Raw genomic sequence first — 24,073 nt, 5'->3', positions numbered from 1 at the left:
CACAAGAACCAGGACCCTGTACCTTCTGCAGCCCCCTTAAAGGAACTGAGCAGCTGGTCGGGCATGCAAGTGGGCGCTCCATTCATTTCTATGGGAAGTCTGGAGATAGCCAAACGCTGTACTTGGCTATCTCCAGAATTCCCATAGAAATGAATAGAGCGGCCATGAGCATGCGCGATCGGCTGCTCTGTTCATTTACGGGGGGCTACAGGGGGTATGGGGCCCTCCACCATCAGCTGTTAGAAGTGGCCGGGCACTCTGTGAAGTCCACGTATTCTTCTTAGGCCATGTGACTTCACCATACAGCGGTCACATGGCCTGGCTACAGCTCAGCCCCATTGAAGTGAATGGGGCTGAGCTGCGATACCAAGCACATCTGCTATACAATGTACAATGCTGTGCTTGGAGACATGCCAGGAGCCTGCCACGCTCACCAGAGTTCCGGTGAATGCGGCGGCACCCTGGAACAGCTGATCGTGGGGGTGCCAGGACTCAGATCCCCCGCCCATGTGATAATGATGACCTATCCTGAGGATAGGTCATCATTATCATTTCCTGGATAACGCTTTTAATAATCTCTATAACATTCCTATTCCCTATTCCTATTCTGCTGGTGGTGTTTATATCTAAAACGTTAATTTATGCAAAGAAATTACAAACCTTAGGTACAGGTATCCCGACGACTTTACACGTGAATGTGATCGATGCTCCTTCTGTGACGCGGAAATGTTTGAGTCTGCGATCAAATATTGGTGCAATGTACTTTCCTGTGGGGATCTCGTCATGTTGGACCTCATCATCAGATTCCTCAACAGGGGTACGCTCCAAGCGGAACTCTATCTCATTCATCAACCTCTGCTCAAAACTGGATATCTTGTATTCCTGCAAGTATAACAATGGTATTAAAGGGGTATTCTTGGAATTAAAGTGTAACTGTCATGTTTTCATCAAAAGCAATCTTTAGTTTCTTCACATACCACTGTTATCCTTTAGCTTTTCCCTTAGTTACAGGGGTTTTGAACCCTACAATATGAAGATCTTCTCATGATGGCTTCTCTACCAGTTCTGAGACCAAAACTGCATTCCCTCACTTCACATACAGACACACTTGTTTGAGCTTGCAACTTCCTGCCAGCCAATCAGATTGGATTACTGAGAGACACGCCCTCTCACTCTGAAGCCTAATGCAGGCATGCAGTGTGGAGGACCGCCCGTCTTCTGTTTACACGAAAGGGAAGACCGAAAAGCCGTAGCAATGGTCTTTTAGGGACCAGTGGAAAGGTACAGGAAACATCAATGAAAGCTGTTATTGTAAGGTAATTATAGATCTTTTGACAATCATTGACTGACTAACTTAGGTATACATGATAATAGGGTCCATTCAGACGCCCGCACTTTGGGTCCAGATCCGTTCTGCAATTATGCGGAACGGGTGCGGAGCTATTAATTTTCAATAGGGATGGAAAAGATGCGGACAGCACACAGTGAGCTGTCTGCATCCACATTTCCGGTCCCTGGCCCCGAACTTCCGGTCCAAGGCTCCGCAAAAATTTCTATTGGGGTGCCGGCCCGGTGTTTTCAGATCCGCAAAACACTGCGGACGTGTGAATGGACCTATAAACTTACAAATAAAAAAATATACAGTATATGACAGTTACACTTTAAATATTGATGACCTCAGTATAGGATCGGTGGGGGTCTGACTCGTGACACCCCCACAGATCAACTGCTTGAAGGGACCACAGCACTTGGACAAATGGCCTCTTCACAATATACCAAGCACAGTGCCATACACTGAATAGTAGTAGTGCAGCTCAGTCCCATTCACTTGAATCAGACTAAGCTCCACAGAGGCTATGTGACTGAATGAATTGACATCACAGGCCTAGGAAAAGAGTGCGGAGATCACCCGAGTGCTACTGCCTCTTCAACGTGCTGATGAGCAAGGGTGCCGAGAGTCGGCCCCCCACCATTGTGATATTAATGATCTATCCTGAGGACAGGTCATCAATATTTAACTCCTGGAAAACCCCTTTAATACAACTAATTATTTTTTCATGTTACTGAGAGTAACAATTATAAGAGCTGACTTTATTACACCTGTTTCGGGAATCAGTCCCTTGTGAAAGTTAAATAGAAATAATATATATTTCAGATAAATACTACATACCTGCTGCCGGGGTACAGGTGCATCATCTCTCAGTGACAGCTTATTTTCTAATTCCCGCACAACTTGATTCTTGCTTTCTTGTATTTGATCCTGTGAACTAAACCACGCTGATTTTGAATTTTTCTTTGGAGATCCAGCAAAGGATCTGGAGGGAAGATGGCATACATTGTAACCAGTGAATGGGGTACAAACAGGGTTGTATGATATAATATATATAATATATGTATATAACATAATGTATAATACGTACTGGAACCAGGCAGCACATAAAATATAGTGTATTCATAGCAATTTGGGGATGTGTTACATCCCTTATACAGAAGCATTTATAGACTAAGTATAGAACATATGCATTGCACTAGGCTAAAATGTTTAAACTGAATTTTAGTGAAGTTTTTAATCACACCACTACTGCACTAGGCACGGTCCACATGGAGCAGTTTAATGCATTTCTAATGTACTTTTTGTTTTCTAGCCAAAGCAAGAATTAAATCTTAAACAGGCACCATGCTCAGCTGAATGTAAGGATACCTTTCACTTAGTGACTCCATATGCAAAAGAGCAGTGAAGTGCACTGAGGGTGGGCCCAAGCCATTCTGTGCACCCTGGCTCCTCCTGTTTCCTCTGCAAGCCCCTCCCACTTCTTGATTCCCAGGTCAAGGTTCCTGCATAGTCATCTTCCCGGGCTCTGTCAATTGACAGGGAGGGGTTAGCTGAGGGAGCAGGAGAAGCAAGGGTGCACATAGTGGTTCAAGCCTGTCCTCAGTGCACTTAAAGGGGTTGCCTCACCGATAGGTCTATCTCTAGAACAAGGCCCCCAAAAAGAACAAGAGTGCACTGAGCATGTGCAGCCGCTCTCCATTCATTTCTATGGGAGTGCCGAATGCACGCCGATTTTCGGTACTCCCATAGAAATGAATGGAGGGCTGCTACGCAAACGTAGCCATCACTCCATAAGTTTCTATGCAACCAGCGATATGCCACCACCAGTGTCCGAAGTGAGTCAATCCATTAAAATGCCTATTTACTTTTTCTCCAGAATGAACATTGATCTGAACTTTTGAAACATATCTAATGGTCTCCGAGAAAGTTCTGCGACTGTTAAATTTATCTAAACAGGGTTTGTGGTAATTCATGCACATGCTACATAAATAACCCATTTCTGATAACCCACAACCCAAGCCAAAAAAGTGTCTGAAACACTTCAAAATGAGAAGTAAAGCATGTACACCAGTTTTTGGTAGAATTTATGCCATTATTCTGGTGCATTTTGATTAGTAAGACTACTCTCACATCTGCGTTTTTCTTTCCGTTTTTGAGATTCAGCAGAGGATCTCAAAACCGGAGGAAAACGCAACTGAACAAATCAAAACGGAGTGCATTGGAAGCAGCGTTTTTCTGTGCGTCATGGGATACTGATTAAGACGGATCTGAAACACGAAAAGAAAAACGGATCCAGCGTCCATTGACTTACAGGTGTTTTAGTCTTGTTCATTTTGTAGATAATAGAACTGGATCCATTCTGAATGGGTGCAGATGGTTGTATTATTAACCGGATGCATTTTTGCTGATCCCAGCAAAAACGCAGATGTGAACGTAGCCTAAATCTCCACCAATGTCTCTCAGAAGACTACATAAGTAGAGAACACAAGTTTGAAATGTCGTCATGATAACTCCCAGATAAGACAGCCTCAAGTTCTGGGCTTGTAGCTTCAGCATGGACATATGTAAAACATGCCACATGTTAATGGCACATGTTTGGACAGGTTAAATCTAACTCGGTGGAGAGAAATACAGTAGATACTTACAAGGTGGCACTTCTTGGTAGACCCATTGAGTTTGTTGCATTAGGAGTAGATGGTAGTGAAGGAAGAACAGAACTTAGAAATGCAACAGGATTCTGTATCCGTGGTGGAGAAATAGGAGATGGTGGTACAGTTTGTGCTTGGAATTGGTTCCAGTTGGGCTGTGTAGGAGATGCTGAAGGTAATATGGATTGAGGTTGTATAGAGGAGGCTGAAGGCGATAAAACAACAGATGAAGTATTGGAAGCACTTTGCGTGCCTGCTGCCCATGGTCTTGTCGGAGAAACTGGGTATGTATTTACGGAGTCAGAACTTGTAAAGAAATGATGGGGGCGAGGAAACATGTAAGGTTGGCCAGCAGTAAATGAATTCTGAATGGCTGGACTTGACACAACATCTCTTGCCACAACATTAGGAGCTGATGGCTGAACTTGCTGCTCATTCATTACTTGGTTATGAAGCTGTTGTAGTTTCATAGCATCTCTGCACAAAATAAATGTAATTCTTTAAAGATTGTTACAAGCATCAGTACAGTATGTACATACATATACAGTGATTGGCACAACATATGTGATCTGGAAACAGAAGCAATGTAGGTGACTACCACTTTAGAATTCAAGAAACATGCTGAGGAGTGTTGTATTTTTTCAATGTTCTTAACTGGTCATCAGGTACTAAGCTCAGAACATACGATTTGCCACCATAAGGCTTGGGTATCATAGGTACTGATGAAAATACTCTGTCATCTAATGAGTAATCTGGAACCACACTCATTTGTATTACTAAATGCTGGATGTGATAAGGGGGTAAGCATGCAATTGCCTTCACAACCTATTTCTCCCCAGTCCTTTCTGAACACTCCCTACCTGGTGCTGCCTGAGGCGATCTCCTCACCTGGCCTCATTGGTGGTGTACCCCTGCCAGTTTGGTGTAATTTTCATTATATATTGAAAAGTAGAAATGATTTAAAAAGGGGGATAAGAAATTATTTAGCTTTTTAAATTAATATTTAATTAACTTTTTTATTGCAAAGGGTTAGATCTCCATTTTTCTCTTCCAGCACTGCTTATTCGAAGAAATCCAGTGCTCGAGCATGCATATTTATTGCCACAGGGAGAGGAGGATAAAAAAAAACCCACCAGGCACCTCTGACAATGCTCATCTCCTGGTTTAACAAGCATCCAAGCATGGTAAACTGTAACATGCCCAACTGCAGACATTGAGGAAGCATGTAAAGCCTTCGACAGGCAGATCAGCAAGCGATTGTCAGGAGGGAAGCATTCCATCCCAGCAATCGCTTGCTAGCTAACGAAGGAGCATGGGAAGGAGCGATCGCTATGCCTTCTCTCGTCCCCATACTGTCTAGCGCTTTACTGATGGGCACGCGCTGATTTTTACGCATGCTTAAAGGGGTTATCCGAGTTATTTTTTGTTCTTTCTATGTTCCTAACTAAGCAAATGTAACAGCTTTCCAATTAAATCACTTTATCTCCAGCGGCTGGTTTCTCAGATTTCACTGAGGGTCACATGACCCGTGATGTCAGCTTCTCTCCCTGCTCTGATAAAGGTCGTTTACAAGCCTGTAAACGAGACGTCACTGTGCTGGCCACGCCCCCTTCACTGCCGTCTACTCTCTGCTAGGATTCTTAACCCCTTCAGCTGCACAGCTCTGCAGGCAGTGACAATGCTGGGCACTGGAGCTTACATGCTAGAGAGAACATTGCACAAGAAGGTAGGGGGGAAGATCCTGTGTGTATTAGCAGTGTCATTATACAGGTGGGACATGAAGTTCTACACTTACAAGTTGGTGTTTTCTCCCAGCACTCAGGGCAGCTCTTGTATCCACTCCCTTAGCAGTGTCATTATACAGCTTGGACTTGTAGTCCTACGCATACAACATGCTGCAGAGTATCCCAGCAGGCAGACATGTCACTCAGGGCAGCACTTGTATTCACTCCCTTAGTAGTGCAGGGGGAGGGGCAGAGATTGTTTTTATTGCATGTAAACAAAGGGCCAGAAAAGAGCCAGAGAAATTAGGAAATATATATATTTTTTTGCATAAAACTTGCTTAGCTCAGTTATATATCAGATTTTCAGTGCTATATAATTTTTTTTCATAACTCGGACAACCCCTTTAAGTGTTTGCTTGTTCATCGGGCAATCAGTGGCAGATGATCGGTGATGAGCGCACTTTAGCAATTATTGGCCGAAATATCGGCCACTGTAATGGAACCATACCTATCCTCATGCTGAGCAGACTCATTAGATGTCTGTTGGGCAAACCAACTGATTTCAGCAGGACCAGATGACCATCTAAGGCTGGGTTCACATCACATTTTTTCCCATCTTTTTAATTTATACAAAAAACGTATATGTTAAACAGATGCCTCAGACTGATGCCATACAGTGGCATACGTTCACCAGAGTTCCATTGTAAAAAACAAGTATACAGAATACAAGAACATGGAGTGCTGCTTTTTTGTATCCTTTTTTATTGTAACGTATACATCAAAAAGAGGCATAAAACGCAATGAGAACCCACCCTAATGTATATGGTGCTCTCCTGACTCTCCACCGATGGCAGATGTTTGGGGCACATAAGGATTGGGCATGTTGGATTTCAACTGCCTGAACCTTTTGTTCCCAGGGTGATAAGAAACTGCCAGAAGAGCCTGACAGCCGTATCCTCTCACTCTTCCTACTGAGCATGCATGTATATGGGGGATCAGGGGTGACTGAACGAGCATTCAGCCTATAGCTATCTTGGATGTATGGCAAAATTATGTAACATTTATGTTGATACATTATATAATACTACTACTGGGGCAAAAAATTTTCTGTTCTGGGACCTCTATCAAACCTGACCTAGACCTGGGCCCAGGCAACATGGACAGAGATCAACAGAAATTAATATATCCAAATTACTAATATTTCTCCTGATAGAAAGGAAATAGCTTTAGAGCGAAAAACCTTGGGGTTGATGTAACAGCCAAGGGCAAAAGAAGAGCTAACACACTTTCTAATTAAAGATATAGAAATGTTTAAAGATATTCGACAGTTGTCTAAATACTTCATTTTTACTAGCTTTATAATAAATGTATTGGAAAAGCATAAGCATGCAACTGCTTTAGGTTATATGGTCACCTAGGCACATTGCTTGGGAAAAAATTATACATCATTCATGAGTTCCTCAAGTTCAACTGGGTAAAAAAAGAAAATGATGAAGACAAATGGTCTTAACTGGAAAAAAAAGTATTCTGAAGCCTTTGTTACCCAGATCATGTATATATCAAACACGAAATATGGAGAAAATGCAACAGAAAAACTACTTACAGTTTTGGCTTTGCGAATACTGGCGGAGGCTCCTTCATACACCCAGATAATAGTGAGTACGATTGACCATTTAACATATCCTGGTTATTTGATCCATAGTGCCTTCCGAGCAGGACAGTTTCTTCAGACGATGATTCGCTTCCTTTGTCATCGTCAGGTAAGTTAAAATGAACTCTCAGGCCAATTTTCGAGCTCGGCCTTGGCTCATTGTGATTCACTAGAACCCCCTCTAGTTTAGGCTTTGGAGGTGCTTCCATTAGAACTGGCGGAGGTGTGGCGGGCAGAGGTTCCCTTTTAAAGGCATCTATGTTGATTGTGCTTATGGTTAGTGGAGTTTTAATGGGATTGTCATTGGAGTCTGGAAAAACAAGAAAATTAAAGCTCTCATTTCATCACAATAGTAGTAAGGGTAGGTTTACACTGAGGATTTTGGGCAAAGGTTTCAACCAAGCTGAATCTGCCGTGAAACTACTTTCCATTGTTTTCAACGGGAGACTAAGCTGCAGTTCATGTATACACCATGTTTACTCCGTTTCATTATGATAGTCAGCATTATGACTGCAGGATCAGATGGCTTTGAATGGACTGAGCATAACTATAATAAATGAAGTTCCAGCACTGCAAAGTAATTGTTGTGTCGCTTGTCTAATTATTCGTGGTAGCAAAATTACAGCATGTGGATCAAACCTCACACTCCAACACCAGTTGACACGTTTCAGACACTTAGTCCTTAATCATAACTGATTTGAAAGGACTGAGCATATTTAGAAGAGTCCAACTATACTGTCACTTACCTTTCACAGTCAGATAGGCAATGCTAGAAGTGGTGCCATACTTGTTGCTTGCTGTACATGTAAACATGCCAGAATCTTCAGAGAAGACTTCTGCAATAACTAAAGTGCATATCTCTTCTGTTGAATGAAACAGAAATACTCTTTTTAACAGCAAGTACCCATATATATTTAATTTTTTTTTTTTGCTTTATGTAATTATAGCAAATACATATAGTCATTTTGTGTCTCCAGATTCTGTGCAAACCTATGTACCTTTACGGTTGTACAACACATGTCCCAGCTCACCTTTACATGAAAATGGATCCTCTCGATCAGGGCCCAGGGAGCCACTTCGCTACCCATAAGGGAGGGCTCCATCAGGGTTGCATCTGTGGTCGTTCAGCCTCATAGGCCCTATGACAACTGACGCAGAAGCGGTGATGTCATCGCCACCACCTGCACTGGGACGCACCAGCTCAGGCCACAGATGAGTCTGTGGCCTGCATCACAGGCAGTGGCGGGGAATGGGAGTGAGGTGATTTTTATTTTTTTTATACTAAACATTTACATTTTTGGCACTACTGACATTACTACTGACTACTGACTTATACTAGCACTACAGAGGATGCATTATATATAATGGCACTATTGGAGGGGCATTGAGGAGCATTATCTATTGGCACTACAAGGGGAGTATTATCTACTGGCACTATGGGGGGAAGACGGAGGAGCATTATATGCTGGAAATATAGGAGGGAGCATTACCGTATATACAGGTCCTTCTAAAAAAATTAGCATATTGTGATAAAGTTCATTATTTTCTGTAATGTACTGATAAACATTAGACTTTCATATATTTTAGATTCATTACACACCAACTGAAGTAGTTCAAGCCTTTTATTGTTTTAATATTGATGATTTTGGCATACAGCTCATGAAAACCCCAAATTCCTATCTAAAAAAATTAGCATATCATGAAAAGGTTCTCTAAATGAGCTATTAACCTAATCATCTGAATCAACTAATTAACTCTAAACACCGGCAAAAGATTCCTGAGGCTTTTAAAAACTCCCAGCCTGGTTCATTACTCAAAACCGCAATCATGGGTAAGACTGCCGACCTGACTGCTGTCCAGAAGGCCATCATTGACACCCTCAAGCAAGAGGGTAAGACACAGAAAGAAATTTCTGAACGAATAGGCTGTTCCCAGAGTGCTGTATCAAGGCACCTCAGTGGGAAGTCTGTGGGAAGGAAAAAGTGTGGCAGAAAACGCTGCACAACGAGAAGAGGTGACCGGACCCTGAGGAAGATTGTGGAGAAGGACCGATTCCAGACCTTGGGGGACCTGCGGAAGCAGTGGACTGAGTCTGGAGTAGAAACATCCAGAGCCACCGTGTACAGGCGTGTGCAGGAAATGGGCTACAGGTGCCGCATTCCCCAGGTCAAGCCACTTTTGAACCAGAAACAGCGGCAGAAGCGCCTGACCTGGGCTACAGAGAAGCAGCACTGGACTGTTGCTCAGTGGTCCAAAGTACTTTTTTCGAATGAAAGCAAATTTTGCATGTCATTCGGAAATGGAGGAAGACTGGGGAGAGGGAAATGCCAAAATGCCTGAAGTCCAGTGTCAAGTACCCACAGTCAGTGATGGTCTGGGGTGCCATGTCAGCTGCTGGTGTTGGTCCGCTGTGTTTTATCAAGGGCAGGGTCAATGCAGCTAGCTATCAGGAGATTTTGGAGCACTTCATGCTTCCATCTGCTGAAAAGCTTTATGGAGATGAAGATTTCATTTTTCAGCACGACCTGGCACCTGCTCACAGTGCCAAAACCACTGGTAAATGGTTTACTGACCATGGTATTACTGTGCTCAATTGGCCTGCCAACTCTCCTGACCTGAACCCCATAGAGAATCTGTGGGATATTGGGAAGAGAAAGTTGAGAGACGCAAGACCCAACACTCTGGATGAGCTTAAGGCCGCTATCGAAGCATCCTGGGCCTCCATAACACCTCAGCAGTGCCACAGGCTGATTGCCTCCATGCCACACCGCATTGAAGCAGTCATTTCTGCAAAAGGATTCCCCACCAAGTATTGAGTGCATAACTGAACATAATTATTTGAAGGTTGACTTTTTTTGTATTAAAAACACTTTTCATTTATTGGTCGGATGAAATATGCTAATTTTTTTAGATAGGAAATTTGGGTTTTCATGAGCTGTATGCCAAAATCATCAATATTAAAACAATAAAAGGCTTGAACTACTTCAGTTGGTGTGTAATGAATCTAAAATATATGAAAGTCTAATGTTTATCAGTACATTACAGAAAATAATGAACTTTATCACAATATGCTAATTTTTTGAGAAGGACCTGTATATTGGCAGAGGGCATTATAATTAGGGATGAGCGAACTCGAACTGTATAGTTCGGGTTCGTACCGAATTTTGGGGTGTCCGTGACATGGACCCGAACCCGGACATTTTCGTAAAAGTCCGGGTTCGGGTTCGGTGTTCGTCGCTTTCTTCGCGCTTTTGTGACGCTTTCTTGGCGCTTTTTGAAAGGCTGCAAAGCAGCCAATCAACAAGCGTCATACTACTTGCCCCAAGAGGCCATCACAGCCATGCCTACTATTGGCATGGCTGTGATTGGCCAGAGCACCATGTGACCCAGCCTCTATTTAAGCTGGAGTCACATAGCGCCGCCCGTCACTCTGCTCTGATTAGCGTAGGGAGAGGTTGCGGCTGCGACAGTAGGGCGAGATTAGGCAGATTAACTCCTCCAAAGGACTTGATTAACTGATCGATCTGCAGCTGTGGATCATTGAGCTGCTGATCCTCAATTGCTCACTGTTTTTAGGCTGCCCAGACCGTTTGTCAGTCACATTTTTCTGGGGTGATCGGCGGCCATTTTGTGTCTTGTGGTGCGCCAGCACAAGCTGCGACCAAGTGCATTTAACCCTCAATGGTGTGGTTGTTTTTTGGCTAAAGCCTACATCAGGGTGAAGCTGTCACACCAAGTGCATTTAACCAGCAATAGTCTGTTTATTTTTTGGCCATATACTACATCAGGGGCAAGCTGCGCCTGTCACCAAGTGCATTTAACCCTCAATGGTGCGTTTGTTTTTTGGCTAAAGCCTACATCAGGGTGAAGCTGTCACACCAAGTGCATTTAACCAGCAATAGTCTGTTTATTTTTTGGCCATATACTACATCAGGGGCAAGCTGCGCCCGTCACCAAGTGCATTTAACCCTCAGTAGTGTGGTTGGTCAAGCTATCACACCAAGTGCATTTAACCAGCAATAGTCTGTTCATTTTTTGGCCATATACTAAATCAGGGGCAAGCTGCGCCCGTCACCAAGTGCATTTAACCAGCAATAGTCTGTTCATTTTTTGGCCATATACTACATCAGGGGCAAGCTGCGCCCGTCACCAAGTGCATTTAACCCTCAGTAGTGTGGTTGGTCAAGCTGTGACACCAAGTGCATTTAACCAGCAATAGTCTGTTCATTTTTTGGCCATATACTACATCAGGGGCAAGCTGCGCCCATCACCAAGTGCATTTAACCAGCAATAGTGTGGTTATTTTTTGGCCATATCCCAGTCTAATTCTGTCACTAAATCCATACCGGTCACCCAGCGCCTAAATACTAGGCTTCAAATTTATATCCCGCTAAATCTCTCGTTACCGCTGTCCTGTTGTGGCTGGGAAAGTTATTTAGTGTCCGTCAAAGCACATTTTTTGTTCTGGGTTGAAATACAATTCCCAATTTAGCAATTTAAAAATTTAGTGGTTTCTGCTGTATCAGAGCTATTTGAAATCTATCCCTAAAAGGGTATATAATATTCAAGGTGCACATAGGGTCATTCAGAATAACTTCACACACCCGCTACTGTGCATTTCCAAGTCTAATTCTGTCACTAAACCCATACCTGTCACCCAGCGCCTAAATACTAGGCCTCAAATTTATATCCAGCTAAATCTGTCGTTAGTGCTGTAGCTGGGCGAGTTATTTAGTGTCCGTTCAAGCACATTTCTTGTTCTGGGTTGAAATACAATTCCCAATTTAGCAATTTCATAATTTAGTGGTTTCTGCTATATCAGAGCTATTTGAAATCTATCCCTAAAAGGGTAGATCATATTGAAGGTGCACATAGGGACATTCAGAATAACTTCACACACCCGCTACTGTGCATTTCCAAGTCTAATTCTGTCACTAAACCCATACCTGTCACCCAGCGCCTAAATACTAGGCCTCAAATTTATATCCAGCTAAATCTGTCCTTAGTGCTGTAGCTGGGCGAGTTATTTAGTGTCCGTTCAAGCACATTTCTTGTTCTGGGTTGAAATACAATTCCCAATTTAGCAATTTCATAATTTAGTGGTTTCTGCTATATCAGAGCTATTTGAAATCTATCCCTAAAAGGGTAGATCATATTGAAGGTGCACATAGGGACATTCAGAATAACTTCACACACCCGCTACTGTGCATTTCCAAGTCTAATTCTGTCACTAAACCCATACCTGTCACCCAGCGCCTAAATACTAGGCCTCAAATTTATATCCAGCTAAATCTGTCCTTAGTGCTGTAGCTGGGCGAGTTATTTAGTGTCCGTTCAAGCACATTTCTTGTTCTGGGTTGAAATACAATTCCCAATTTAGCAATTTCATAATTTAGTGGTTTCTGCTATATCAGAGCTATTTGAAATCTATCCCTAAAAGGGTATATAATATTCAAGGTGCACATTGGGTCATTCAGAATAACTTCACACACACCCGCTACTGTGTATTTCCAAGTCTAATTCTGTCACTAAACCCATACCTGTCACCCAGCGCCTAAATACTAGGCCTCAAATTCATATCCAGCTAAATCTGTCGTTAGTGCTGTAGCTGGGCGAGTTATTTAGTGTCCGTTCAAGCACATTTCTTGTTCTGGGTTGAAATACAATTCCCAATTTAGCAATTTCATAATTTAGTGGTTTCTGCTATATCAGAGCTATTTGAAATCTATCCCTAAAAGGGTAGATCATATTGAAGGTGCACATTGGGTCATTCAGAATAACTTCACACACACCCGCTACTGTGTATTTCCAAGTCTAATTCTGTCACTAAACCCATACCTGTCACCCAGCGCCTAAATACTAGGCCTCAAATTCATATCCAGCTAAATCTGTCGTTAGTGCTGTAGCTGGGCGAGTTATTTAGTGTCCGTTCAAGCACATTTCTTGTTCTGGGTTGAAATACAATTCCCAATTTAGCAATTTCATAATTTAGTGGTTTCTGCTATATCAGAGCTATTTGAAATCTATCCCTAAAAGGGTAGATCATATTGAAGGTGCACATAGGGACATTCAGAATAACTTCACACACCCGCTACTGTGCATTTCCAAGTCTAATTCTGTCACTAAACCCATACCTGTCACCCAGCGCCTAAATACTAGGCCTCAAATTTATATCCAGCTAAATCTGTCCTTAGTGCTGTAGCTGGGCGAGTTATTTAGTGTCCGTTCAAGCACATTTCTTGTTCTGGGTTGAAATACAATTCCCAATTTAGCAATTTCATAATTTAGTGGTTTCTGCTATATCAGAGCTATTTGAAATCTATCCCTAAAAGGGTATATAATATTCAAGGTGCACATTGGGTCATTCAGAATAACTTCACACACACCCGCTACTGTGTATTTCCAAGTCTAATTCTGTCACTAAACCCATACCTGTCACCCAGCGCCTAAATACTAGGCCTCAAATTTATATCCAGCTAAATCTGTCCTTAGTGCTGTAGCTGGGCGAGTTATTTAGTGTCCGTTCAAGCACATTTCTTGTTCTGGGTTGAAATACAATTCCCAATTTAGCAATTTCATAATTTAGTGGTTTCTGCTTTATCAGAGCTATTTGAAATCTATCCCTAAAAGGGTATATAATATTCAAGGTGCACATTGGGTCATTCAGAATAACTTCACACACACCCGCTACTGTGTATTTCTAAGTCTAATTCTGTCACTAAACCCATACCTGTCACCCAGCGCCTAAATACTAGGCCTCAAATTTATATCCTGCTAAATCTCTCGTTAACGCTGTCCTGTTGTGGCTGGGAAAGTTATTTAGTGTCCGTCAAAGCACATTTTTTGTTCTGGGTTGAAATACAATTCCCAATTTAGCAATTTCATAATTTAGTGGTTTCTGCTATATCAGAGCTATTTGAAATCTATCCCTAAAAGGGTAGATCATATTGAAGGTGCACATAGGGTCATTCAGAATAACTTCACACACCCGCTACTGTGCATTTCCAAGTCTAATTCTGTCACTAAACCCATACCTGTCACCCAGCGCCTAAATACTAGGCCTCAAATTCATATCCAGCTAAATCTGTCGTTAGTGCTGTAGCTGGGCGAGTTATTTAGTGTCCGTTCAAGCACATTTCTTGTTCTGGGTTGAAATACAATTCCCAATTTAGCAATTTCATAATTTAGTGGTTTCTGCTATATCAGAGCTATTTGAAATCTATCCCTAAAAGGGTATATAATATTCAAGGTGCACATTGGGTCATTCAGAATAACTTCACACACACCCGCTACTGTGTATTTCCAAGTCTAATTCTGTCACTAAATCCATACCGGTCACCCAGCGCCTAAATACTAGGCCTCAAATTTATATCCCGCTGAATTTGAATACAATACATTGGGCCAAATAATATATTTGTTGTTGTGGTGAACCATAACAATGAGAAAAACATCTAGTAAGGGACGCGGACGTGGACATGGTCGTGGTGGTGTTAGTGGACCCTCTGGTGCTGGGAGAGGACGTGGCCGTTCTGCCACATCCACACGTCCTAGTGTACCAACTACCTCAGGTCCCAGTAGCCGCCAGAATTTACAGCGATATATGGTGGGGCCCAATGCCGTTCTAAGGATGGTAAGGCCTGAGCAGGTACAGGCATTAGTCAATTGGGTGGCCGACAGTGGATCCAGCACGTTCACATTATCTCCCACCCAGTCTTCTGCAGAAAGCGCACAGATGGCGCCTGAAAACCAACCCCATCAGTCTGTCACATCACCCCCATGCATACCAGGGAAACTGTCTCAGCCTCAAGTTATGCAGCAGTCTCTTATGCTGTTTGAAGACTCCGCTGGCAGGGTTTCCCAAGGGCATCCACCTAGCCCTTCCCCAGCGGTGAAAGACATAGAATGCACTGACGCACAACCACTTATGTTTCCTGATGATGAGGACATGGGAATACCACCTCAGCATGTCTCTGATGATGACGAAACACAGGTGCCAACTGCTGCGTCTTTCTGCAGTGTGCAGACTGAACAGGAGGTCAGGGATCAAGACTGGGTGGAAGACGATGCAGGGAACGATGAGGTCCTAGACCCCACATGGAATGAAGGTCGTGCCACTGACTTTCACAGTTCGGAGGAAGAGGCAGTGGTGAGACCGAGCCAACAGCGTAGCAAAAGAGGGAGCAGTGGCAAAAGCAGAACACCCGCCGCCAAGAGACTCCGCCTGCTACTGACCGCCGCCATCTGGGACCGAGCACCCCAAAGGCAGCTTCAAGGAGTTCCCTGGCATGGCACTTCTTCAAACAATGTGCTGACGACAAGACCCGAGTGGTTTGCACGCTGTGCCATCAGAGCCTGAAGCGAGGCATTAACGTTCTGAACCTGAGCACAACCTGCATGACCAGGCACCTGCATGCAAAGCATGAACTGCAGTGGAGTAAACACCTTAAAACCAAGGAAGTCACTCAGGCTCCCCCTGCTACCTCTTCTGCTGCTGCCGCCTCGGCCTATTCTGCTGCTGCCGCCTCGGCCTCTTCCTCCGCCTCTGGAGGAACGTTGGCACCTGCCGCCCAGCAAACAGGGGATGTACCACCAACACCACCACCACCACCTCCGTCACCAAGCGTCTCAACCATGTCACACGCCAGCGTTCAGCTCTCCATCTCACAAACATTTGATAGAAAGCGTAAATTCCCACCTAGCCACCCTCGATCCCTGGCCCTGAATGCCAGCATTTCTAAACTACTGGCCTATGAAATGCTGTCATTTAGGCTGGTGGACACAGACAGCTTCAAACAGCTCATGTCGCTTGCTGTCCCACAGTATGTTGTTCCCAGCCGGCACTACTTCTCCAAGAGAGCCGTGCCTTCCCTGCACAACCAAGTATCCGATAAAATCAAGTGTGCACTGCGCAACGCCATCTGTAGCAAGGTCCACCTAACCACAGATACGTGGACCAGTAAGCACGGCCAGGGACGCTATATCTCCCTAACTGCACACTGGGTAAATGTAGTGGCAGCTGGGCCCCAGGCGGAGAGCTGTTTGGCGCACGTCCTTCCGCCGCCAAGGATCGCAGGGCAACATTCTTTGCCTCCTGTTGCCACCTCCTCCTTCTCGGCTTCCTCCTCCTCTTCTTCCACCTGCTCATCCAGTCAGCCACACACCTTCACCACCAACTTCAGCACAGCCCGGGGTAAACGTCAGCAGGCCATTCTGAAACTCATATGTTTGGGGGACAGGCCCCACACCACACAGGAGTTGTGGCGGGGTATTGAACAACAGACCGACGAGTGGTTGCTGCCGGTGAGCCTCAAGCCCGGCCTGGTGGTGTGTGATAATGGGCGAAATCTCGTTGCAGCTCTGGGACTAGCCAATTTGACGCACATCCCTTGCTTGGCGCATGTGCTGAATTTGGTGGTGCAGAAGTTCATTCACAACTACCCCGACATGTCAGAGCTCCTGCATAAAGTGCGGGCCGTCTGTTCGCGCTTCCGGCGTTCACATCCTGCTGCTGCTCGCCTGTCTGCGCTACAGCGTAACTTCGGCCTTCCCGCTCACCGCCTCATATGCGACGTGCCCACCAGGTGGAACTCCACCTTGCACATGCTGGACAGACTGTGCGAGCAGCAGCAGGCCATAGTGGAGTTTCAGCTGCAGCACGCACGGGTCAGTCGCACTACAGAACAGCACCACTTCACCACCAATGACTGGGCCTCCATGCGAGACCTGTGTGCCCTGTTGCGCTGTTTCGAGTACTCCACCAACATGGCCAGTGGCGATGACACCGTTATCAGCGTTACAATACCACTTCTATGTCTCCTTGAGAAAACACTTAGGGCGATGATGGAAGAGGAGGTGGCCCAGGAGGAGGAGGAGGAGGAGGAAGAGGGGTCATTTTTAGCACTTTCAGGCCAGTCTCTTCGAAGTGACTCAGAGGGAGGTTTTTGGCAACAGCAGAGGCCAGGTACAAATGTGGCCAGCCAGGGCCCACTACTGGAGGACGAGGAGGACGAGGATGAGGAGGAGGTGGAGGAGGATGAGGATGAAGCATGGTCACAGCGGGGTGGCACCCAACGCAGCTCGGGTCCATCACTGGTGCGTGGCTGGGGGGAAAGGCAGGACGATGACGATACGCCTCCCACAGAGGACAGCTTGTCCTTACCCCTGGGCAGCCTGGCACACATGAGCGACTACATGCTGCAGTGCCTGCGCAACGACAGCAGAGTTGCCCACATTTTAACCTGTGCGGACTACTGGGTTGCCACCCTGCTGGATCCACGCTACAAAGACAATGTGCCCACCTTACTTCCTGCACTGGAGCGTGATAGGAAGATGCGCGAGTACAAGCGCACGTTGGTAGACGCGCTACTGAGAGCATTCCCAAATGTCACAGGGGAACAAGTGGAAGCCCAAGGCCAAGGCAGAGGAGGAGCAAGAGGTCGCCAAGGCAGCTGTGTCACGGCCAGCTCCTCTGAGGGCAGGGTTAGCATGGCAGAGATGTGGAAAACTTTTGTCAACACGCCACAGCTAACTGCACCACCACCTGATACGCAACGTGTTAGCAGGAGGCAACATTTCACTAACATGGTGGAACAGTACGTGTGCACACCCCTCCACGTACTGACTGATGGTTCGGCCCCATTCAACTTCTGGGTCTCTAAATTGTCCACGTGGCCAGAGCTAGCCTTTTATGCCTTGGAGGTGCTGGCCTGCCCGGCAGCCAGCGTTTTGTCTGAACGTGTATTCAGCACGGCAGGGGGCGTCATTACAGACAAACGCAGCCGCCTGTCTACAGCCAATGTGGACAAGCTGACGTTCATAAAAATGAACCAGGCATGGATCCCACAGGACCTGTCCGTCCCTTGTCCAGATTAGACATTAACTACCTCCCCATAACCATATATTATTGGACTCCAGGGCACTTCCTCATTCAATCCTATTTTTATTTTCATTTTACCATTATATTGCGAGGCTACCCAAAGTTGAATGAACCTCTCCTCTGCCTGTGTGCTAGGCCTAAATATATGCCAATGGACTGTTGCAGTGGTGGCTGACATGAAGCCTGATTCTCTGCTATGACATGCAGACTAATTCTCTGCTGACATGAAGCCAGATTGTCTGTTACGGGACCTCTCTCCTCTGCCTGGGTGCTGGGCCTAAATTTATGACAATGGACTGTTGCAGTGGTGGCTGACGTGAAGCCTGATTCTCTGCTATGACATGCAGACTGATTCTCTGCTGACATGAAGCCAGATTGTCTGTTACGGGACCTCTCTGCTCTGCCTGTGTGCTAGGCCTAAATATATGCCAATGGACTGTTGCAGTGGTGGGTGACGTGAAGCCTCATTCTCTGCTATGACATGCAGACTGATTCTCTGCTCACATGAAGCCAGATCGTCTGTTACGGGACCTCTCTGCTCTGCCTGTGTGCTAGGCCTAAATATATGCCAATGGACTGTTGCAGTGGTGGGTGACGTGAAGCCTCATTCTCTGCTATGACATGCAGACTGATTCTCTGCTGTCATGAAGCCAGATTGTCTGTTACGGGACCTCTCTGCTCTGCCTGTGTGCTAGGCCTAAATATATGCCAATGGACTGTTGCAGTGGTGGGTGACGTGAAGCCTCATTCTCTGCTATGACATGCAGACTGATTCTCTGCTGACATGAAGCCAGATTGTCTGTTACGGGACCTCTCTCCTCTGCCTGTGTGCTAGGCCTAAATATATGCCAATGGACTGTTGCAGTGGTGGCTGACGTGAAGCCTCATTCTCTGCTATGACATGCAGACTGATTCTCTGCTGACATGAAGCCAGATCGTCTGTTACGGGACCTCTCTGCTCTGCCTGTGTGCTAGGCCTAAATATATGCCAATGGACTGTTGCAGTGGTGGGTGACGTGAAGCCTCATTCTCTGCTATGACATGCAGACTGATTCTCTGCTGTCATGAAGCCAGATTGTCTGTTACGGGACCTCTCTGCTCTGCCTGTGTGCTAGGCCTAAATATATGCCAATGGACTGTTGCAGTGGTGGGTGACGTGAAGCCTCATTCTCTGCTATGACATGCAGACTGATTCTCTGCTGACATGAAGCCAGATTGTCTGTTACGGGACCTCTCTCCTCTGCCTGTGTGCTAGGCCTAAATATATGCCAATGGACTGTTGCAGTGGTGGCTGACGTGAAGCCTCATTCTCTGCTATGACATGCAGACTAATTCTCTGCTGACATGAAGCCAGATTGTCTGTTACGGGACCTCTCTCCTCTGCCTGGGTGCTGGGCCTAAATTTATGACAATGGACTGTTGCAGTGGTGGGTGACGTGAAGCCTCATTCTCTGCTATGACATGCAGACTGATTCTCTGCTGACATGAAGCCAGATCGTCTGTTACGGGACCTCTCTGCTCTGCCTGTGTGCTAGGCCTAAATATATGCCAATGGACTGTTGCAGTGGTGGGTGACGTGAAGCCTCATTCTCTGCTATGACATGCAGACTGATTCTCTGCTGTCATGAAGCCAGATTGTCTGTTACGGGACCTCTCTGCTCTGCCTGTGTGCTAGGCCTAAATATATGCCAATGGACTGTTGCAGTGGTGGCTGACGTGAAGCCTCATTCTCTGCTATGACATGCAGACTAATTCTCTGCTGACATGAAGCCAGATTGTCTGTTACGGGACCTCTCTCCTCTGCCTGGGTGCTGGGCCTAAATTTATGACAATGGACTGTTGCAGTGGTGGCTGACGTGAAGCCTGATTCTCTGCTATGACATGCAGACTGATTCTCTGCTGACATGAAGCCAGATCCTCTGTTACGGGACCTCTCTCCTCTGCCTGGGTGCTGGGCCTAAATTTATGACAATGGACTGTTGCAGTGGTGGCTGACGTGAAGCCTGATTCTCTGCTATGACATGCAGACTGATTCTCTGCTGTCATGAAGCCAGATTGTCTGTTACGGGACCTCTCTGCTCTGCCTGTGTGCTAGGCCTAAATATATGCCAATGGACTGTTGCAGTGGTGGGTGACGTGAAGCCTCATTCTCTGCTATGACATGCAGACTGATTCTCTGCTGACATGAAGCCAGATTGTCTGTTACGGGACCTCTCTCCTCTGCCTGTGTGTGTGCTGGGCCTAAATATATGCCAATGGACTGTTGCAGTGGTGGCTGACGTGAAGCCTCATTCTCTGCTATGACATGCAGACTAATTCTCTGCTGACATGAAGACAGATTCTCTGTTACGGGACCTCCCTCCTCTGCCTGGGTGCTGGGCCTAAATATATGCCAATGGACTGTTGCAGTGGTGGCTGACGTGAAGCCTCATTCTCTGCTATGACATGCAGACTAATTCTCTGCTGACATGAAGACAGATTCTCTGTTACGGGACCTCCCTCCTCTGCCTGGGTGCTGGGCCTAAATATATGCCAATGGACTGTTGCAGTGGTGGCTGACGTGAAGCCTCATTCTCTGCTATGACATGCAGACTGATTCTCTGCTGACATGAAGACAGATTCTCTGTTACGGGACCTCTCTCCTCTGCCTGTGTGTGTGCTGGGCCTAAATATATGCCAATGGACTGTTGCAGTGGTGGCTGACGTGAAGCCTCATTCTCTGCTATGACATGCAGACTGATTCTCTGCTGACATGAAGCCAGATTCTCTGTTACGGGACCTCTCTCCTCTGCCTGTGTGTGTGCTGGGCCTAAATATATGCCAATGGACTGTTGCAGTGGTGGCTGACGTGAAGCCTCATTCTCTGCTATGACATGCAGACTGATTCTCTGCTGACATGAAGCCAGATTCTCTGTTACGGGACCTCTCTCCTCTGCCTGTGTGTGTGCTGGGCCTAAATATATGCCAATGGACTGTTGCAGTGGTGGCTGACGTGAAGCCTCATTCTCTGCTATGACATGCAGACTAATTCTCTGCTGACATGAAGACAGATTCTCTGTTACGGGACCTCTCTCCTCTGCCTGTGTGTGTGCTGGGCCTAAATATATGCCAATGGACTGTTGCAGTGGTGGCTGACGTGAAGCCTCATTCTCTGCTATGACATGCAGACTGATTCTCTGCTGACATGAAGCCAGATTCTCTGTTACGGGACCTCTCTCCTCTGCCTGTGTGTGTGCTGGGCCTAAATATATGCCAATGGACTGTTGCAGTGGTGGCTGACGTGAAGCCTCATTCTCTGCTATGACATGCAGACTGATTCTCTGCTGACATGAAGCCAGATTCTCTGTTACGGGACCTCTCTCCTCTGCCTGTGTGTGTGCTGGGCCTAAATATATGCCAATGGACTGTTGCAGTGGTGGCTGACGTGAAGCCTCATTCTCTGCTATGACATGCAGACTAATTCTCTGCTGACATGAAGACAGATTCTCTGTTACGGGACCTCCCTCCTCTGCCTGGGTGCTGGGCCTAAATATATGCCAATGGACTGTTGCAGTGGTGGCTGACGTGAAGCCTCATTCTCTGCTATGACATGCAGACTAATTCTCTGCTGACATGAAGACAGATTCTCTGTTACGGGACCTCTCTCCTCTGCCTGGGTGCCGGGGCCTAAATATCTGAGAATGGACTGTTCCAGTGGTGGGTGACGGGAAGCCAGATTCTCTGCTATGGAACCTCTCTCCAATTGATTTTGGTTAATTTCTATTTATTTAATTTTTATTTTAATTCATTTCCCTATCCACATTTGTTTGCAGGGGATTTACCTACATGTTGCTGCCTTTTGCAGCCCTCTAGCTCTTTCCTGGGCTGTTTTACAGCCTTTTTAGTGCCGAAAAGTTCGGGTCCCCATTGACTTCAATGGGGTTCGGGTTCGGGACGAAGTTCGGATCGGGTTCGGATCCCGAACCCGAACATTTCCGGGATGTTCGGCCGAACTTCTCGAACCCGAACATCCAGGTGTTCGCTCAACTCTAATTATAATACAGGGGGCACTGCAGGGGGATTCGAACTACAGGGGCACTGTGGGAGGGGCTTTAAAAGTACTGGGGGAACTATGATTATATTATTATTACTGCGGTACTGTAGTGGCATTATGATTATTGGGCACAATATGGGATGCATTGCTACTAATGGGGGCACTTATGGGGAGTTTTATCACTACTGGGCTTTTCTGGGACAATGACCTATTCATTTCTATGGGCCCATGCAAATGACAGAACATGTCCTAATCTTGTCCGTTTTGCTGGATGCTGAATGCACCTAGAAGGTATCTGTATTTTGCAGATCTGTCGTTGTAGACCAAAATATGAATACAGACATTGCATGAAATCTCAGGCTACTGTCACCTACAGTTCAGTTGGCCACTTTAGGCCATGTGAACGAAACAGTGAAATTGATGACATACTGTACAGATGTACACATTTTGCTCATGAATCATAACTGAATAAGGTGCCTTGCACTGATAGTTTTATTCTTACCAGGTTCAGCCATAGATCGAGGTTCTAGAAGGAAATAAAATCAAGATGTTAGTTCCATTCTGTGATTTTGACCTGTTTTCTTAATAAGCTTGTAAACTAAGTATCACTGACCCAGCTACCTACCGAATATGCGGCAAGATTATGAAAAGCCAACATTTCTTTATGTTCAGACTTTAAAAGAGGTCTTTCGGGATTACCGTGATATGCTTGCATAGTTGCTTACCTCATGTACAACTTCCCAATGCTTTTTCTTTTTCAGTTTGGACTCTCCTGACCCATTTTCACCATGTAAAACGATCCCTCTGGTTTGCTTCCATCCTGTATGTAGCACTTCCTGTTGTTGTATCCAACCAAACCCATGATGCACTTCTCCTTTCTCTGCCACAGCTCCAGCACCGCCCCTAACAACGCCCAGCTAGTGTATAGCTCCTCCCACCCGGCTATTTACATATAGACACTCCCCTTTCACTGCCCCTGACAATGCCCAGATAGTTTAAAACCTCTCCCACCCAGCTAGTTACATAGACACTCCCCCATCACTGCCCCACCTATGGATATAACATGACAGGAAATAAGAAAGAACTCCATGGACCTGGTCATGTGACCACAGCCCAGAACGGGAGATAGGAGCAATAAAGGTAAAAAAAATACATTACAAAATTACAGCTACCTGATTATTATTGATGACGTTGAAACACTTTAAGATTCAGTGGCTGTGACAGTGGAAACCATAGGGCTGCTATATGATACTATTTATATGATCAGAAATTCATACATTTTATTCATATGTTACTTTTGCTCTGATGCAAATACCAAAACTTGTGATGTATGGTATAGACACAATAAGGGAGATCTATCAAACTGGTGTAAAGTAGAACTGGCTTAGTTCCCCATAGCAACCAATCAGATTCCACCTTTCATTTTCCAAAGGAGCTGTGAAAAATGAAATGTGGAATCTGATTGGTTGCTATGGGCAACTAAGCTAGTTCTACTTTAGACCAGTTTCATAAATATCCCCCAATGTGATCCTATTAGACATGGCAAACTGGATTTTTCTTTTATATTAATACATTTTCATGGTGCTGCCCTGTAATTCTGATCACCAAAAGTAGTTGGAGGCCAATGTGCATTGAAAACAATGTGTATTTTCCATCATTCTGGGGACATTTCTAGGTAGAGCTTAAAGGGAATGTGTTATCAGAACATCACATATTGTTTAAAACGAGTTTCTATGTTAAATATATTTTTAGAATATTTGATGTTTTTTTTTATTTTCTGTCATTATATTTTATAAATCATGCAGTTT

At 45.3% G+C, this 24,073-nt stretch overlaps 1 protein-coding gene across 9 annotated transcripts in view; it reads right to left on the bottom strand.

The window, feature by feature from the left end:
* MYPN (myopalladin) overlaps window positions 1–24,073 on the bottom strand; it is a 152,385-nt gene that overhangs the window by 10,151 nt on the left and 118,161 nt on the right. For all 9 annotated transcript variants that reach the window (XM_044296590.1, XM_044296595.1, XM_044296592.1 and 6 more), the window contains 6 exons: window positions 22,768–22,791; window positions 8,103–8,219; window positions 7,309–7,666; window positions 3,979–4,458; window positions 2,171–2,315; window positions 661–882 (listed from right to left, as the gene is read on the bottom strand). In XM_044296590.1, the coding sequence (XP_044152525.1) occupies window positions 661–882; window positions 2,171–2,315; window positions 3,979–4,458; window positions 7,309–7,666; window positions 8,103–8,219; window positions 22,768–22,791 (1,346 nt within the window). The remainder of the gene's footprint in view (window positions 1–660; window positions 883–2,170; window positions 2,316–3,978; window positions 4,459–7,308; window positions 7,667–8,102; window positions 8,220–22,767; window positions 22,792–24,073) is intronic.

Source organism: Bufo gargarizans, chromosome 6 (genome assembly GCF_014858855.1).
Source record: "Bufo gargarizans isolate SCDJY-AF-19 chromosome 6, ASM1485885v1, whole genome shotgun sequence".
In the NCBI taxonomy this organism is placed as follows: Eukaryota; Metazoa; Chordata; class Amphibia; order Anura; family Bufonidae; genus Bufo; species Bufo gargarizans.
The sequence above is the reverse complement of the archived record's forward strand: the minus strand, read 5'-3'. Positions and strand labels throughout refer to the sequence as shown.